This window comes from Anabrus simplex, chromosome 5, assembly GCF_040414725.1.
Source record: "Anabrus simplex isolate iqAnaSimp1 chromosome 5, ASM4041472v1, whole genome shotgun sequence".
NCBI lineage: Eukaryota > Metazoa > Arthropoda > Insecta > Orthoptera > Tettigoniidae > Anabrus > Anabrus simplex.
In genome coordinates this window covers 261,155,462-261,176,019 of record NC_090269.1, presented here as the reverse complement: position 1 = coordinate 261,176,019, position 20,558 = coordinate 261,155,462, and the positions used below count along the sequence as shown (strand labels likewise).

Below are 20,558 nucleotides of genomic sequence, written 5' to 3'. Positions count from 1 at the left end.
AAGTAAGCTTATTACCCCACACCCTAGAGATAGTCAAGAGTCTCATTCTATTATTGCTGTACTGAGTGACAGCTGGCGCCCTTCAAATAACGTATGTGTAAGTAAGCAGGTAACAAGTAAGTGTGAGTACAAGGTTCGACGAGTGTGTGTTTTATTTAATGAATGTTAATTTTCATAATTTCCATTTTAAATGCAGATATGCAGATTTTCAAGTTAAATGCAGATTTATATGTTTGTAAAATTAGTCAGCAAGTTAGGAAACAATTACATTATGTGAAAGGAGAGAGAAGACTATCGGTCAAATCAAATCTGTAACAAAGTAGGTTTGTAAGCTTTCACTATAGGGTTGAAAGCAGGAGGGAGAGAGAGAGAGAGAGAGAGACTAGCCTGGCACACTAGGCCAATACTGTGGCAACCAAAAATGAGTTAGCTGGAAAGTTTATCATTTCCAATAATGGTTCAATGATATTGGAATTATGAACTTACTCATTTAGGACAATAATTTAAAGTTCCCTATGGGAATCACACAGTTTTTAGTGGCTTACCTAACTCCAAATGTGCCATATTCTGCCACAAGCTCCAAAACTCTCACTAACTGTAGCCTGAGAGCATCTCGTCGTCTTCGTCGTCTCATATTCTCTTGTTTCCGATCGACAGCTTCTCGGATGTATAAAACAAGCTCTTCCATCAGGTCTCTGCAACAGAAAACATTACCTTCAATACAATCATTAAACATAACATTTCTTACATACATACATACATACATACATACATACATACATACATACATACATACATACATACATCATCATCATTATAGACTTTTATGCCTTTCAGCGTTCAGTCTGCAAACCTCTGTGAGTTTACTAAACGTCGCCACAATCCTCGATTTGCAACTAGTGTTGTGGTCCCATTTAGTTCTATACCTCTAATTATTAAATCGTTAGAAACTGAGTCTAGCCATGGTTGCCTTGGTCCACCTCTACTTCTCTTACCCTCCATAGCAGAGTCCATTATTCTCCTAGGTAACCTATCTTCCTCCATTCGCCTCACATGCCCCAACCACCGAAGCCGGTTTATGCGTACAACTTCATCCATCGAGTTCATTCCTAAATTAGCCTTTAACTCCTCATTTCGATTACCCTCCTCCCATTGTTTCCACCTGTTTGTACCAGCAATCATTCTCGCTACTTTCATGTCTGTTACTTCTAACTTATGAATAACATATCCTGAGTCCACCCAGCTTTCGCTCCCGTAAAGCAAAGTTGGTCTGAAAACAGACCGATGTAAAGATAGTTTCATCTGGGAGCCAACTTCCTTCTTACAGAATACTGTTGATCGCAACTGCGAGCTCACTGCATTAGCTTTACGACACCTTGATTCAATCTCACTTACTATATTACCATCCTGGGATAACACACAACCGAAATACTTGAAATTATCGACCTGTTCTAGCTTTGTATCACAATCTGACATTCAATTCTGTTGAATTTCTTACCTACTGACATCAATTTAGTCTTTGAGAGGCTAATTTTCATATCATACTCATTGCACCTATTTTCAAGTTCCAAGATATTAGACTGCAGCCTTTCGGCACAATCTGCCATTAAGACCAAGTCGTCAGCATAGGCCAGACTGCTTACTACATTTCCACCTAACTGAAGCTCTCCCTGCCATTTTATACCTTTCAGCAGATGATCCATGTAAACTACGAACAGCAAAGGTGAAAGATTACAGCCTTGTCTAACCCCTGTAAGTACCCTGAACCAGGAAATTCTGCCATCAATTCTCACTGAAGCCCAATTGTCAACATAAATGCCTTTGATTGATTTTAATAATCTACCTTTAATTCCATAGTCCCCCAGTATAGTGAACATCTTTTCCCTCGGTACCCTGTCATATGCTTTCTCTAGATCTACGAAACATAAACACAACTGCCTATTCCCCTCCTAGCATTTTTCAATTACCTGGTGCATACTGAAAATCTGATCCTGACAGCCTCTCTGTGGTCTGAAACCACACTGGTTTTCATCCAACTTCCTCTCAACGACTGATCACACCCTCCCTTCCAAGATGCCAGTGAATACTTTGCCTGGTATACTAATCAATGAGATACCTCGATAGTTGTTGCAATCCTTCCTGTTCCCTTGCTTATAGATAGGTGCAATTACTGCTTTTGTCCAATCTGAGGGTACCTTACCAACACTCCGTGCTAATTTTACTACTCTATGAAGCCATTTCATTTCTGCCTTCCCACTATACTTCACTGTTTCAGGTCTAATTTCATCTATTCCTGCTGCCTTATGACAACGGAGTTTATTTACCATCCTTTCCACTTCCTCAAGCATAATTTCACCAACATCATTTTCCTCCTCCCCATGAGCTTGGCTGTTTGCAACACCACCAGAATGATTTTCTTTTACATTGAGATGATGTTCAGAATAATCCCTCCACCTCTCCAATGATTCCCTGGGATCTATTATGAGTTTACCTGAATTTCTCAAAACACTGTTCATTTCCTTTTTCCCCTCCCTTCCTAAGATTCTTTATTACTGTCCAGAAAGGTTTCCCTGCTGCTTGACCTAGCCTTTCCAGGTTATTACCAAAATCTTCCCATGACTTCTTTTTGGATTCAACAACTATTTGTTTCGCTCTGTTTCTTTCATCTACGTATAAATCCCTGTCTGCCTTGGCCCTTGTTTGGAGCCATTTCTGATAAGCCTTCTTTTTACGTTTACAGGCTGCTCTCACTTCTTCATTCCACCAAGATGTTTGCCTTTTCCCATCTTTACACACAGTTGTTCCTAGGCATTCCCTTGCTGTTTCTACTACAGCATCCATGCATGCCACCCATTCACTTTCTATATCCTGAACCTGCTTACTGTCTACTGTTCGAAACTTCTCACTAATCATATCCATGTACTTCTGTCTAATTTCCTCATCCTGGAGATTTTCTACCCTTATTTGTTTGCAGACATATTTCGCTTTCTCTATCCTAGGCCGAGATATACTTAGTTCACTACAGATCAGATAGTGGACTGTATCATCTAAAATTCCCCGGAAAACTCGTACATTCCTGACAGATTTCCTGAATTCGAAGTCGGTTAAGATATAGTCTATTATGGATCTGGTACCTCTAGCCTCCCACGTGTAGCGGCAAATAGCCTAATGCATGAAGAATGTATTCGTAACAGCTAATCCCATATTAGCACAGAAATCCAGCAAACGCTTCCCATTCCCATTAGCTTCCATATCTTCCCCACATTTACCAATCACCCTTTCGTATCCTTCAGTTCTATTCCCAACTCTTGCATTGAAATCGCCCATTAGTACTATTCTATCCTTGCTGCTGACCCTGAGTACGATGTCACTCAATACTTCATAAAACTTGTCAACTTCATCCTCATCTGCACCCTCACATGGTAAATACACGGAGACAATTCTAGTCCTAATTCCTCCAACTGACAAATCTACCCACATCATTCGCTCATTTACGTGAATAACAGATACTATGTTGCGTACAATGGTAATCCTGATAAACAGCCCTACCCCAGATTCTGCTCTTCCCTTTCTGACACCTGTCAAGTACACTTTATAATCTCCTATCTCTTCCTCGTTATCTTCCCTTACCCGAATATCACTTACTCCTAGCACATCCAGATGCATCCTCTTTGCAGACTCAGCCAGTCTACTTTCTTTCTTCCATAAGCCCCATTAATATTGATAGCTCCCCATCGAATTCCATTTTGTTCGCCAAGTTGTTTCCAAGGAGTCCCTCGCCTGTCAAATGGGAGTGGGACTCCATTACTCCCATAGGTCCGAGGCTTGCTTAAAATGTTCTGAGCTCGGTAAATTCATGAAGCAGGATGCTACCCTACTTGCACATATTCCAAGTGAGGATCTCTCCTCTAACGGGTTATGGACCACCGGTGAATTGTATAGTCCTAGCCGCCTGAGCACAAGGAGGGCCACGACTCAAAATATGTCCGAGATGCCCACTCCCATTCCATAGCAACTGGTATCCTGAATCTCAGGGCCACTTACTAGGCCAATCAGCCGTTGCCCATGGTTCACGATCTAGGACGTGACTGCAGTAAACCACACCATGAACCATCATTCATTCCAGTAATTTTCTTCTTTTTGTTTCTTTCTTTTTCCTGAATTTACATTTTTCATAGTAAGACTGAAGGTTTGTCAAGATGGACTCTCAGTATGTTTGAAAAAAAACAAAAAAACAATGATGTTCATAAAAAACAGAACACCTTGAAAGACTAGGAGTAGGAAGTTCATTGGATCACAGTGCCGCGCCCGTCGTTTCACCATATCCCACACATTTTTGATTGGCGACAAATCCGGTGATTGGGCAGGCCAGGGCAACAGTCTGACATCCTGTGACAACAAGAAGGCACATGTTCGTGCAGCAACATGTGGTCGCATAGTGTCCTGCTGAAATATGGCGTCTGGGGTGTCGTGCAAAAAAGGGTATGGCTATGGGTCGCAGGATATCATACACGTAGGTCAAACTGGCCACAGTGCCCTGGACACGCACCAACTGTGATTTGTGGTTGTACCCAATAGCACCCCACACCATAAGGCTTTGAGTTGGCACTGTATGTCTTGTGCGAATGCAGTCAATATGATGCCTCGCCCTCTGTCTGTGGCGAACCATAATGCGGCCATCATTTTCAAACAAACAGAGCCTGGATTTGTTCAAAATCACTATCTGCTGCCATTCCTTTCCCCACTGGTATAGTTCCATACAGCATTGCAGTCTAGCATGTTTATGCACATTAGACAAAGGTAGGCGGAGAAGTGGACGACGTACCGGTAACTCAGACATAATAAACAGCGACGGACTGTCACTCCTGATAGTGTACAATGTGCTACACTGTTCCACTGTTGCGTCAGAGCCGAGGAGGATGCAGATCTGTCCTGCAATGCCATTCAGATGAGGTGTCGATCTTCTCGGGGGTTAGCTTGGGTGGCGCGACCAGACCCATCTCGTCGTGTTCTACGGCCTTCTGTGAACCATTCTATACACACCCATTGCTAGTGGCTTTACGTCACACCGACACAGATTGGTCTTATGGCGACGATGGGATAGGAAAGGCCTAGGAGTTGGAAGGAAACGGCCGTGGCCTTAATTAAGGTACAGCCCCAGCATTTGCCTGGTGTGAAAATTGAAAACCATGGAAAACCATCTTCAGGGCTGCCGACAGTGGGATTCGAACCCACTATCTCTCGGATGCACGCTCACAGCCACGTACCGCTAACCACACGGCTAACTCGCCCGGTCACACCCACTGCTCTGCCAACACACTTCGTCCCACACTAAAGCAATTGCCCAGACGGATGCATCATGTTCTCTCATGCCAATAATATGCCCTCTGTCAAACTCACTCAAACGATAGTACGGTTCTCGCATACGTCTGCGAGGCATCCTGCACATCTGCTCAAGTCAAACTGATCCATTACCTTCGGTTTCTAGCGACAATGAGAGCTGCAGGCACATTTTTCCAGTCGGTGGTGGTGCGCCGAAATATCGATGTGGATCTTGAACCTGAAGGCCGACATGGTTCAAATACTAATCATTTCTTCAGAACATACTAATGCACATGTCCTGTGAATGGGGAGCCTCCATGGCTCAAACGGCAGTGCGTCGGCCTCTCACCACTGGATACCGTGGTTCAAATCCTGGTCACTCCATGTCGATTTGTGCTGGATAAAGCAGAGGCGGGGCAGGTTTTTCTCAAGGTACTCCGGTTTTCCCTGTCATCTTCAATTCCAGCAACACTCTCCATTATCATTTCCTAGCATCTATCAGTCATTAATAAATCACTTTGGGAGTGGCGACCCCATCGTACTAATAGCTTATATACGATCCATTCTTACATCCCTGACCCGGTCCAAGATTGGAAAACAGGTTGTAGGTTTTCATGCATTCTTGTCCTGTGAATATGAACTTCCTATTTCTAGTCTTTCATGGTCTTCTGGTTTTTATGAACATGAATGTAGATTAACCATCTAATCAATACACAATATAATCTAAATGGATTATTTATCTAACAAAAGTGGACATGTTTCAGTTCTTGAAGCCATCATCAGCACACAAATACTTATGTAAGATTAAGGATAAAACCTTCAGAAAACAGCTCCAAAAATATGAAACCCCCCCGACCCTACTGATGAAGGATGAAAATGGTAAGCTGGTTCATAACAATAAATAAAATGCAGAAATTCTGGCTAAATATTTCAACAAGCTTCTACACTGTGAGGAACCTACAGAACTTCTTCATGTGGACACCAACACCCCAATAAAAACACCACCAGAGAATAAACCCCCTCACAATAGAGGAAGTCTACCCAGCAATAAATAAATTTAAAAACTATGAAATGCCAAGAGAAGATCAGACCTTTGTGGAAATCTGGAAATATGCAGGAAGATCAGCAGAAGGTGCCCTCCATCAACTACTTGTCTCTATCTGGAATAAAGAAGAATTTCCAGAACACTGGACAACAGCCGTCATTCATCCACTGCAGAAAAACCGACCTTAATAACTACAGGTGAACCTCACTCTTTGACACAACATACAAAATATTTTCAATAATCATCCTTAATAGGATAAGTTTACAACTTGAGAAAGAACTAGGAGAATATCAAGGAGGTTTCAGACCCTGGAGGAGCTGTCCTGATCAGATCACGAGTTTTAAGTTGATAATGAACTATAACAGGAGAAGAAACAGAGATATGGTGATAACATATGTAGATTTCAAGAAAGCTTATGATTGCAAACATAGAGAATCTCTGTTTGAAATTTTAAGACACTTTGGACTACACCGGAAATTAATAAACATGATAAAATTGACTCTCACTAATACCAAATCAAAAGTAAAGTTTAGGGGTGAAACACCAGAGTTATTTGAAATTAAAACTGGACTACGGTAGGGAGATGGGCTCTCACCACTATTATTTAATAGTGCTCTACAAATGGTAATGGGGGAATGGTTTAGGAAATGTCACCCAAAAATAAAGATTGACCAAAATATCAAAACAAATTGCCTGGGTTTCGCTGATGACTTAGCATGACTAGCAGTGGACATAAAAGAAGCAAAAACTCAGATATCAGAACTTCAAAACATTGCAAATAAAATTGGCCTCAAAATATCATTTGATAGAAACAGAAATTATGCCCCAAAAACCAACACAACTAAAAGAAGTTACCATAAATGGTAATAAAATCAAAATAGAAACTCAATTTAAATATCTTGGAGAAGTAATAACACATAACTTAAATGAAAAAATCTCAATCCAAACAAGAACAAATAGATCAGCTAAAGCACAAAAATTAACATGGGATATCTACAAAAAGAAATGTTTATCAATAAATGTAAAAATAAAACACTACAACACAGTTATAAAACTGGAAGCAAAAACACTTTTTTCATCTGAATAAACAATCAAAGACTGACAGACTTCCGAAAATTGAAAGGAGGATTGGAAGAATCTGCATCAACAAAAGATACCAGAAAGGTTGACAGTGGCAGATAATACCTAACAAAGTCATGTACAGAGAGCTAGAACCTATTACAGATACTATGCGTAAGAGGAGACTGGGATTCTTTGGACATATCATGAGGATGCAGGATTCAAGACTTCTCAAACAACTAGTACAACACAATCTTGTCTCAAAAAATACCACAACACGATGTAAATGGATCAGAGAAGTAAGAGAGGATCTGAAGGAAATAGGCCTTACAACAGAAGACACCACAAATAAGATAAAATTGAATACAAAACTCAAGAATACAAACCTCCGCTTTACCCTTACACGAAACAAACCAACCAACAACATGCATATTTTCAACCGAGGAAAGGGCACGAAGATCAGAGCGTCTGAAGAAGTATTGGAAGGACCGCAAAGCCCGAACAACCCCTTCAAAGAGACCTGAACGATGGAATGACTAAAGTGATCCTATGTGGTCATAAAAGAAGAAGAAGAAGAATATACACACTACATAAATACCTCTATAGAATAGAATAGCTCACTATCGACCGACATAGTAGCCTATAACATGTGCATAAACTTATAGCATATCACATTAAAATTATAAATACATTCTTTTAGGTTTAAATCACTCAACCCACTTGTTTTGGCTACACGTGTACCCCAGCCATTATTTTTCCTTTCCCGCGTAATAGCGAACAGCGATGGAGGGACGTGGTTTCTAGTACCTTCCTTCCAGCTAATCTTATGATGACTTAGTGAGCGTCTGCACTTCTAAGAAGTTGGATCTGTGTACAATTTGGTGTTGAAGTTGACTGGGCTACACCTGTAGCCCAAGCAAGTAGTTGTGTCAGCGGCTGGCACTAGCAAAGAGGATGATATCTGATAGTGGTTAGAAGAAAATAGTGAAGAGAATAAATCTGTGCAAGGTGGCAGCAATGATGGAGAAGAAGATCCTTCCGCTAATTCTTGGGTTACCAGAAGGGATGGTTTAACTTGTTCGGAATGGAGGGAGATGTTGAAGATGAGAGCGATGGTTTCACCAGTACGTACTCTGCTGGGACTTTCTACCAGCACAGGCCATTGCAGACACTGCAGTGAGCATGAAACCTTATCACATGTGCTGGGGAGTTGCCCTCAAGAAGAACTGCTTAGAATCAGACATCATAATATCATCAGAAACATGATTGCTAATGCTATTTGTATAAAAAATCTGGAAGTGTACGACGAAGTTGACTGCATCACTGATCGAGGCAGCACTCGCAGGATTGATATTATAGCGACTGACAGATGGAGGAACGTAGCAAAAATTATTGATCCAATGGTATGCTTTGAATCCTCAGCCTCTCAGCTGACTGATGTGGACAATGAGAAATATTTATAATCCAACCATCCCTTTCTTCCTTGAGTCTTATAACCGTCAACAAATTACTGCAACTAGATGTTTCTTTGGCGTGAGGGGAACAATTCCCAAATCTTTTGTGGTATTGTGACAAAAATATAAACTGGTGAGAAATCTACAAGAAGAGATAGTCGTCTCAGTAATAGAATACGGTATAATCCAGAATGGAAATTCTAAGTTCCCACAGAGGGAATTAGATATTTTTCACCAATAGAGCATGTCAAAAACAGATCAGATAGGCTTTCCAGGCGTTTGCTCTATCAACCAGCATTTCGTCTTAGGTCTGACACTAGACTCATCAGAGTGGGATCTGTCAGACCCTACCTACTGATGCTGGGGTGTATGCAGGTGAACTTATCAGGACCTAAAGGTGATACTAGGGGTTGCAGACGGAGATGAAATATTTAGAACTGTTTCCAGATGAGAATGTGGAGAAAATTGTTACAACATAAACGTGGGCGTGAAAGAGATGCAAGGCCTACAGAGGAAGTGTAAAAATTTGTCCTTTTTTTTAGTATTTTCTTTCTAATAAGTTGTTCAACTTCCAGAGCAAGGCAACAAGGTAGACCAGTGTTACGTGTGGTCAAAGTAGACAGACCGAGGAATTGCATGCAACATGGAAGGATAATCTACCCTCATCTTTCAGCTGTTGTGTGCAGGGAGTAATTAGATGAATGAGTGACCTATGTTGTTCTTTCTGTGTTTACCTGCAGACAAAAATATATCATAATAGGCTCAATAAAAGATACTGACACTGACTAACAGTTTTCTGAGGCTGAACAACATTTCTTTTTTGTTTGCTTTTATTACAATTCAGCTCTCATTTAGTTATTTTTATCAGATATTTTTGTACTAAACTTTTCACAGTAAACCACTGTTCAAAACATGAAAGCTTTATTAAGTTCTGGCAAACCAAAAATCCCTTGCACGTCTTCAGATTTACGCTATTTTCTAAATACGTAAAATTGGAAATTACACAGTTTTACTAATTATGGTATTAAAAGGGTATAAATCTGAAAAGTAGCTTGAACTGAGTATAACAAGTATTAGAGTTTTATGTTAATTAATTCCAAAGTATAAAATACAGCATGAAAAGAAATTAAATAAAATAAATTTAAAAAATGTGTGGGCTACACATGCGAAGTCCACGTGAGTGCTCCTGTTCGAAAGTTTTGTGCGATTACCAGAGGGTTTAAGAAGACATGCACACAATACACAAATTCCTACAAGGAGTAGAATAACACTAAAAATACGTAGCTTTATTATTTCCTTTTAACACAAGCTTAGACACTAGGTCTGTAGATATCCACGTTCATGATTAAAAATACCAAATTAAACCCAAGATTAACTAAACGTTGCACACTCTAAGAGCTTCAAATCAAGCTGTAATGCAAGATTAAATCAATCAGTAATTCAAAAAATTTCACACACTGTCACAGTTCAAGTGACAGCAGCCATAAAGCGAGTTTCAGGACCTGGACCATCCAAATGTCAAGTGGAGTGTATTCTACAGACATAGCCATTTTTGGTTCTGCGGTGGATACACTCAGGGACAGAGTAGAATGTCCAACTTGTCCTTGATGGCATTAAAAAATATATATATATCTGCTTTTGAATCTGAAGAAAAGATCAAACTTTTATGATAATTTTTACTTTTATAATTTATATATATTTTTTACAATTGGCGTTATGTCGCACCGATCCAAATACGTCTTATGGTGATGATGGGATGGGAAGGGGCTGGGAGTGGAAAGACGTGGCCTTATTTAAGGTACAGCCCCAGCATTTGCCTGGTATGAAAGTGGGAAACCATGGAAAATCATCTTCAGGGCTGCCGACAGTGGGGTTTGAACCCACTATTCCTGAATGCAAGTTCACAGCTGCAAACCCCTAACCTCATGGCCAACTTGCTCAGTCCTCTATGATACCATTATAGATGTGTTTGCAGAAAAATTCACTGAACTGAACTTATATGCTAGTAGGCAGAAACCCTGTAACTGCCATTTTATTTAACATAACTTATCATTTTATAACTGGCTTGATTGGTAACAACTCTCAAAACTTTATGCCATACCACTGCTATTTCCATACTTACTTGAGAGCATCAGGATTGACTTTTCCCAAAGCATGGACTGCAGCATCTCTCACATCAGGTGTTTCACACCGCAGGAGAGGGACCACCAGTTTGTACAGACCTGCGGGAGATACGTTGCTACCAGGCGATTTACTGTCATTACGTTCCATAGTCAGGCTGTCTGGTGATGAACTAAACAAACAAGATATTTTAGAGTATTAAGCTCAAGCTAGAAACAGTTTTATGAATATAAATTTTTTCCAAATTAAATTAACTCAATGTTAATACAGAAGTGATTAAGTGTAGTGCCATAAATACATATTTAGTAAAGCAGTAAGTCTTTCTATAATGAAGAACCAGTGCTCCCAAGAAGTTTCTTATACACATTTAAAATTTGTCAAAAGTTGTATCAATATTCATGAAATTCAAAACAGAATGTGATATAGGTATTGTCTTTGTAGGGAAAAAGCTTATTAACTAAACCTGCCTGATAAAACAAAACAGTCTAAAATGGATACATAGAAATAAATTTTCAACAGTTCTATTTATTATCTTGCTATTAACAAATCATGACACTTTTAAGATTTTAAGCAAACCTAAAATCCACGTGTAATATGTGCAAAGTTTCCGCTTTCTAAATCATTAGAAAATTGGAAATAATTCTTGGGTACACAATTTTTTCATGAAGAGATATATAATTTTTTGTGACTATTTCTTGCTGGTGTAGCCCTTGTAATGCAGACCCTCCAACGAGGGTGAGCAGTATCTGCCATGTATGGGAACTGCGTGTTCTTTTTTGTAGTGGAGGTTAATATTATGTGTGGTGTAGGAGTTGCAAAAATGTTGGAGACAGTACAAACAACCAGAGTAAATTGTAAATTGTAATATGTAAATTTTAATACTTTTTGAGTATTAGTCACCTCCTCTATGTGGACATTATCCTTGTAACCAACAATCTTTACATTCTGCTCATTGAATACTTCTGTCTTTTGAAGATCCTCACATACACACTCCCCTCGTTCATTAATGATTCGTGGAATGTTGTCCTTGGAATCTGTTTCTGCCTTAAAGTACCCTTCCATTTTTCATTAAAATTTGTATAAGTGCCAATCATGCTTGCCGTCATGTTATCCTTAAGCCACGTATACACTTGAGCATTTGCCCCAAATGAGCATGCGTTTGCCCAGTTTTGCTCAGATGAGTACAGGGCGAACTGAATGGATCCGCATGCCTCAGCCCGATCCGAATATTGTCGGTATCCCAAAGTGAGCACGTGGTCTGTTCGTGCTCAGTGTGGTCGGTTGATGACGAGTGGGGTAACCCGAACAGTATGAGCTGACTGCTTCCGCTATGCATATGCGATCTTGCTCGTGCAAGTGAAGTGAAGGAAGAGTGTGAAAGATAATTTCAAATTGAAATGGAATGTCCCACGATAACTCTCTTATCCTCCTGGGGTACTACCACAAGTATCCCATTCTGTGGAACACCAAGGACGAGTTCTATTACAATACCTTAAAAAAGGACGATGCTTGGAGTGAAATTGCTGCCCTCATGCAATTTCCAAAAGATGAGTGCCGTAAGAAAATTGAAAGCCTCAAGGGTTCCTACCGGAGGGAAAAGGCTAGAATGAAAAGAAGCAACATGACTGGATCAGGTAAGTACTGCAGCGTTTCTTTGTTCTTGTAGCTGTGTTAAACAGAATAAATCATAAAAACTAAACTACCTGAATTTTTGAGATCAAGGACATTTCCTTCATCACATTAATATTGTTTCAGGACAGGACGAAACTTACAAATCCAAACGGATTGCGTTCAGTGCGACGATGTTCCTTGACGAGAAAACTGAACCACGTGGAACACTCAGTGTAAGTTTTGAAAATTATCCTTAATTTTGCATTTTAAACGTGGCTCACAAGTGTTCAAGTTTACAAGTAAAGTAAATGAGGAATTTATTGCAACAGAAGAAATTAATATTTTATACCCTTTATTTACAACAATACGTACACACCCTTGATTTACAACAAGAAGTACACTATGCTAACTTAGTACTTTCACGACGAGAAATAGGAAACGGCCATTATAAACGGCTATCAATACACATCAGGCATATTTTTCTTGCCAGCTAACACATCCATATGAACAAAAATATTCTGCCAAATGCTGTCTTATTTGTTCTGCGCTCGCTTTACTTTTGCACGGCAATGTTTTAATGGGTAGAAGTGAATGCTGATTCTCCAACACATCATTTCTCTAATCTCCAGGCTGAATTTCCCCTTCTATTTCACTATCGAAACTTGCAGGGGGCATACAATAATTTCTTGAAGTAGCACTTTTTCTTAAAAATTATGTAGACAGACTGTCGCTAATACAATGATCTGAGTTTTCTCAGGTTCTACAAGCAAAGGTTTCCGTAGAACACGAAACATGCTTGACAATATCCCAAAACAATTTTCCACTGCTCTACGCGCTCTACTTAATCTATAATTAATAATTCTCTTTAATGATCCCTTTGGGTGAATCCCAGAATATGGCTTCAATAAATTACATCATTTAAAGAGAAGGCTGAATCTGCCAATTAAAAGTAAGGAAGATTTATATTTAAATCTTCAAATGTGGATGGCTTTGGAAGATTTAGATCACCATTTTCTATTTTCTTATAAATGTCACAATTTCTTAAAACACCTCCGTCTGAAATTCTACCTTGACAACCAACGTCGACGTACAGAAAATTGTAGTCAGCATCCACCAAAGCAAGCAACACGATACTGAATTGAGATTTGCAGTTGTAAAAGTCACTCCACTTTTAATTGGCGCTTGTAATGTTACATGTTTCCCGTCAAGTGCTCCCACGCAATGCAGGAAATTCCAAACTTGGTTGAATCCTTGAGAAACGGTTAACCATTCTTCGGTGGTAGACGGCAGCTGAAACAAAAACTCTCCAAGGTTATTGTAATATATCTACAGTCTTACTAATAAAAAGTCCTTATACAACTGTTTAACATTTTTATAGTTATAAAATGAATAAACCCTTTGAAGGCAACGTGATGGGAAAGAAAAGCAGAGGGAAACCACGGAAGAAGATCATTGAAGAGGTAGTTGAGATGATGGGATGCCAAGGTTATGGAGAGATGAAAAGGATCGCAGAGAGAAGAGATCAATGGTTGCAGCGACAAGGCAAAGCCTTTAGATAATGATGATGATGATGATGATGATGATGATGATGATGAAGCGTTGCATATTTTTCTTACTAATAGATGTGGTATAAGCACTGTATTACTATACTGCAGAATACTTGAAATATACATACCCTTGATTAATCCACTCTCACACATCAAGCGAATGACTAGATCATCGGCTGGTATGGGATGGGTTGTATGAACAGCACCAGTTGTACTGATTCCTTTGACAAAGCCGCATTGGTTTGTAGAAATCCATACAATGTTTCGTAGGCAATGATGATGAATAAGTTCAAAAATCTTCATCGTCTGACATAATAAATGTATTGGTCGGTAGATGACGCATTCGCCCAAATCACCTTTGCCTTTCCAAATAGCGACTGAAGTGCTGATCAACCAAACTGCAGGTTATCAGTACCAGTATACAAATCTGAATGTTATCGGCTGAAATATATGCATATTGAGTTATGTACAGAATTTCAAGCCGCATCTAATGTTGTTAACAAAAATAATGTTAAAAAGTAATTGAGTGAGAAAATGTTAATATTACGTCAAAAAATCTTCATTTCATGGGACCTATCAAGTCATAACTCCCATTTCACCTTCATTATGTTTGAATTTTTTCACTGCTGGTACAGAAACATTTTGCCTCAATTAAGTTTGATTTTAAATGTGAATGATAAAATACGCATACTTTAAGTCCTTATCTCGTTTAGTTCTTAATTTATGACAGGAAGAACGTCTCGTTCGTTTACGTTTCACGCGTAATCTCTAGGATCTTTCATGAAGTCATTTCTGACTGTGTTAATGACAACTCGAACATACAATACATACATACATACATATCCCAAGTCGTTCCATCTTAAGCGATGGGTCGGCAACCGAGGCTTCTCCACCAGTTGCGGTCCCTGAACTTCTCTCCTTCTTCAATGCTTTCCAAAGTATGTCCTCTCTGTTGAATGTCAATTTGAAGTAATTTGAAGTAATTCCACATACTGTATATCAGTTGACTATATTTGTAAGTAGTACAGGAGATATTATAAGTAGAATTTTGTAAACAATATAAATTTATTAAGGATGAGCTGTGTGTTTAATAGAAAACATTGTTAGTGTAAATTGTATAATATTGTATTATAGGAAAATTTTCTTCTGTTGTTAATTTAATATTTAGTGCTTGACAATAATGTATTTTAGTGTACCATTTGCCACCGAGGTAAACACCTCATTTGCAAATAAAGAGATTTTGATTTGATTTGATCTTCACCATGTCCTTGTACCTGAGTCTTGGTCGCCCTCTTGGTCTTTTGTCTTCAAGTTTTAGATCGTACATTTTTTTGGTAATCTGTTATCACCCATGCGTCGCATATGTCCATACCATCTCAGTCGCTGCACTGTTATTTTGTCCTGCAGTCTTACAACTTGAGCCTGCTTGCGGATTTCCTCATTACGGACTCTGTCCCTCCGTGTTTTGCCGATCATGCTGCGGACAAATTTCATTTCTGCTGCCCGGATTCTACTAACATCTTTGTTTCTCATGGTCCATTAGTGTATAAACCTGGTATAAAAGTTATACACCGTTTATTAGCTCGAACATACTCCATCGTAAATTGATATTTAATTTAAAAACTTCCGTCATCTAGAGAAATGGGTTACTCCACCTCTTAAAGTGTTTTATTTTATGAACATTTTCAGCCTCTATAACCTCAAAATGTTGTCTTCTATGTTAAAAATATTGTGGAGATCATCAACGTTATTTTCCGTTCTTTCAGTGTGCGCATAATGGATAAGTCGGATATTTCACCACAATTATATTACTGCAGACAGTAAATACCACTAAAATAAAACGATCACTCGTTTTGTTTCCGTCACTTGCTGCAATACAACGCTTATACTAGGGTCCTGGTCTGTATAAGCAATTCAGTGAATAACTATAAGAGATGTAGGCACACGAGACTTATACAAGGTTTATTAGTAATAAATTGCACATAAACAGTGTATAAACCTGGTATTAAAATTATACACCGTTTATTAGCATGACTGCCATATTACATATTTTATTGTTTTTACTTTACAGAGTCAGCATTCTGAGGAAACCAAACAAATAATTGACCAAGAAAGTGCTGCGAGCGCCTGCACATCCAAAGCTTTCAAGGCACCAACAGGTCCCCCACTTCACAGGAGGAAAAAAGATGGGAGAATGGATGAAGCTTTTCAGTATTTAAAAAAAGCAGCTGAACCAGACACTCCATAAGACGATTGCACGTCCTTTGGATCATACGTGGCAAATAAACTAAAAAAGTAATGTGAACGTGCTATAGCACAACACCGGATATCAAATGTATTTTTTGACATTGATATGGATAGATACAGTAATTGCCAAACTCCCTTGAACCCGTTACCACAAATACATTCATCAACTTCAAGTCAGGAATGCACAAATATTAATGTCCTACAATCTCCACTAAGCCAATCACCCTCTTCTCCCTTGGCACTCTTATCAAATTCGAGAAACCCATCTCCCGCTTTGGAAAATTCGATTCAGCTCAATCTTATTAGCAAACTTTTGCTGACTGTGCAAATTAATATGTAATACTTTAGAAATTTCTCTTTGTATTTGCTATAATAAAATTCTTCTTCATAAACTATTTTTTATTTAATTATTATTTTGCTTACCTTCACATAATCCTTTAAGCAGGCTATGATAGCTTGGCACACTTCAGGTATGATTCTGCCAATGGCTTGTTTCGAAATTTTGAAGAGGTACTGCAAACTCGTGTAAGAGTCTCGAGTAGCCAGAAATCTCAGTGACACAGGTAGGCGTTCCTCGGCAGATATGGCTTTCCTAAATGTTGTGTCCTCTCTCTCAATCGTAGCCCTGATACCATGCAATATCCATTCAAAATCCTCGGACGACATTCTCAAAAATTTTTTAAATTGTCGTCTGTTTCATGTCCGATCGTTTTTAACAATTGAGCATTGCATCTCTCTTCATACAGTTTTCTTTGCCACCACCGTTTCTCCTCTTTATTTTCAAGGAATGCAATAAATACATATAACAATAACTAGCGACGATCAATTTTCGATTCACTATTGTAGCCTCAGGTCAGGCAAAACACTACCAGACCTACACAGATAGTGTTCTCGGTCCACACGAGGTCCGAACAAAGTGGAAACTTGCTCAACAGATTGGCATGCGTGTCGTGCTTGTGCGCTCCCGCATTGGCAACACATGCTTATTCGGGGCGAATGCTCAAGTGTATACGCGGCTTTAGCTGACTTCTTTGCTAGATTCAATTTCCTAGTAAGTTCCTCCAGTTTCTCCTTACTTCCACATCCATTTCTAACTCTATTTCTTTCCAATCTGCACCTCCTTCTCAGTCTCTTTACTTCTGTCTTATGTTATAGTAGGTCTTTGCCATTTCTTACCCCATTTAAATGTACAAACCTGTTTTCACATTCCTCAACAATAGCCTTAAATCCATCCCAGTCTGTTAACATTTTTAATTACCGTTTTCCACTGATCATAGTTACTTTTTTAAAAACTCCCTCATGCCTGTTTTATCAGCCATATGGTACTGCATAATAGCCCTAATTTGAAGATTTTCCTTTCTATCACATTTACTTTTAACTGCAACAAAAACAGCTTTTTGATCACTAATACAATCTATTACTTCGGTTTCTCTATAGAGCTCATCCGGTTTTACCAGCACCACATCCAGAATTTTCTTCCTTCTAGTTGGTTCCATCATTTTCTGAACCATATTAACTTACTATATAATTACCATATCCTTCCCATATTAACTTGTTTACCATTTATTGGTCATGCTTCCTGTCGTTCACATTAACTTACCAACTGACATTTGATAAATAGAGATTACCTGCTACAATCACAATCCTTTCCATAATGTTTTCCACATAGCTCATTATCTTACCAAATAACTCTGAATTAGTGTCAGCTCTACCTTCTCCCGGTCTATACACTCCAAAGACATCAAGTTGCCTGTTATCTTTAGAAATGAGCCTTACACCTAGAATTTTATGTTTGTCACCTTTAACTTTCTCGTAGCTTACAAATTCTTCTTTCACCAGAATGAATACTCCCCCCTCACACCATTCCTATCCTATCTCTAAGTTACACACTCCAATTCCATGAGAAAATTTTGGCATCCATTATATTGTTTCTCAGCCATGATTCAACTCCTGTTACAATATCTGGAAAGTATATCTATTAAGTTAATTCTATTCCTTTCTTTACAATACTCAGTTCAACACTAACATTTTTATGTCATCCCTATTTGACTTCCGGATTCCCTGTACCTTTATCACTGCACTGCTGGAATTGATAAGATTTCTGGAGATAAGGTAATGAGTTGGGAAATGGTATCATATCTGAATTACTTATTTGATTACTGTGTGTATGAAGGAGCTATACCAAATGAATGGAGAGTTGTTATTATAGCCCCAGTGTACAAAAGGAACGGAGGTAAAACATAAATCTGATAATTACAGGCCAGTCAGATTGTCATGTGTTGTATGTAAACTGTGGGGAAGCATTCTTTCTGATTATATTACATATGTTTGCAAAATTACTAACTGGTTTGATAGAAGGCAGTTCAAGTTTAGGAAAAGTTATTCCATGAGGCTCAAGTTGTAGGATTACAGCAAGATATAGGAGATATTTTAGCTTCAGGAGGTCAAATTGACTGTACTGACATTAATCTACGCAAAGCTTTTGATAGGGTATATCATGGACGACTACTGACAAAAATGAGGGCTATTGTACTAGTGCTTGTATAGGAGGCTAAATTTCCAGAAAATAGAACTAAGAGAATTAGAGTAGGTTAAGCATTATCTGATCCTATAATGATCAACAGAGAAGGAGTCCCTCAAGGCAGTAGTATTGGACCTTTATGTTTTCTTACATATATGAATGATATGAGTTAAGAACTGGAATCAGATCTAAGGCATTTTGCAGACGATGTTATACTCTACAGAGTAATAAATAAGTTGCACGATTGTGAGTGACTACAAAAAGACCTCAGCAATGTTGTAAGATGGACAGCAACAAATGATGTGATGGTACATGGGAGGAAAAGTCAGATTGTGAGTTTTACCAAGAAGAAAAGACCTCTTGGTTTTAATTACTACGTTGATGGAGTGAAAGTACCTAAGGGATCACTGTAAGTACCTACGTGTTTGAGTGTTACGAAAATGTTGCAACTTTGGGCTGGCAAGACTTGGGAGTAAGAAGACGAGCTCAACTAAGTGGCATGTTCTGAGCTGTCAGCTGAGAGATGGTGTGGAATACCATTAGTAGACAAGCAAGTTGAGTTTTTAAAAGTCGGAAAGATCACAATATGACGATAAAGTTGGAATTCAACAGGACAAATTGGGGCAAATATTCGTTAATAGGCAGAGGAGTTATGGATTGGAATAATTTATCAAGGGAGATGTTTGATAAATTTCCAACTTCTTTGATATTATTTAAGAAAAGACTACGTAAACAACTCATAGGGAATCTGCCACTTGGGCAACTGACCTAAATGCAGATTGGTGGTGACTGATTGTTCATTTTGATATCTCCACAGACGAGCCAGAATACCTTAACAGGAAAAAGAAGTTGATCTATAAACAGACCATACCTTATATTATATAAATTTAGACGGAAGGAGAATAAAAAGATAAGATTAATGGTAGAAGCTCGAGGGACTATTCCTTGATTAATAATAAATTTTTGGAAACAGTTTCAATAGATTTTCTAGAATTACTAAGTATATCATTGTTAGCTTCACGAGGTTCAATCTCACCGCTTACAAATAATTGCTATGTACGAGGGGGTACCAAAAAAGGTATTATTTTTTAAATTTATTTTATTTTATTTTATTTTTTAAATGCTATATATTTTCAATTTTTTTTTACAAAACAACCTCATTCCCTTCAAAATACCCTCCATTACAACTAATTCATTTGTCCCACCGGTACTTCCACTGTTTGAAACATTTTTTGTAATCATCTTTAGAAATGGCTAACAGCTCCTCCCTCGTTTTTTTTTTTTGACCTCTTCAATGTTGTCAAATCGGATGCCCCTTTTCATGCGTGGAAATAAGAAAAAGTCGCATGAAGGCAGATCAGATGTGGGGCAATGGAACCACGCCATTTTTAGCCAAATACTGTCTAACAAAGATGGCTGTGTGTGTGCAGGTGCATCGTCGTGGTGGACGAACCAGTCTCCTGTCTGCCACAAATCGGGTCTATTTTTACAAACACTGTTGCGCAATCTTCTTAAAACATCCCAATCAAAGGTCTGCACATTGTTCACTTAAACTTGCCACCATAAAAAACAAAACAAGAACAAAACAGCGCTAGCAAAAACAATCACTGATCAGTACAAACCAGGTCGAC

General features: G+C 38.7%; 1 protein-coding gene across 2 annotated transcripts in view; it reads right to left on the bottom strand.

Moving 5' to 3' along the window:
* fry (Protein furry) overlaps window positions 1-20,558 on the bottom strand; it is a 1,574,680-nt gene that overhangs the window by 1,351,905 nt on the left and 202,217 nt on the right. For both annotated transcript variants that reach the window (XR_011018272.1, XM_068227610.1), the window contains exons 19-20: window positions 11,003-11,173; window positions 546-695 (exon numbers count right to left, since the gene is read on the bottom strand). Coding sequence is in view for 1 of the 2 variants with exons in the window: in XM_068227610.1 (XP_068083711.1) it covers window positions 546-695; window positions 11,003-11,173 (321 nt within the window). In the remaining variant the exon portion in view is untranslated. The remainder of the gene's footprint in view (window positions 1-545; window positions 696-11,002; window positions 11,174-20,558) is intronic.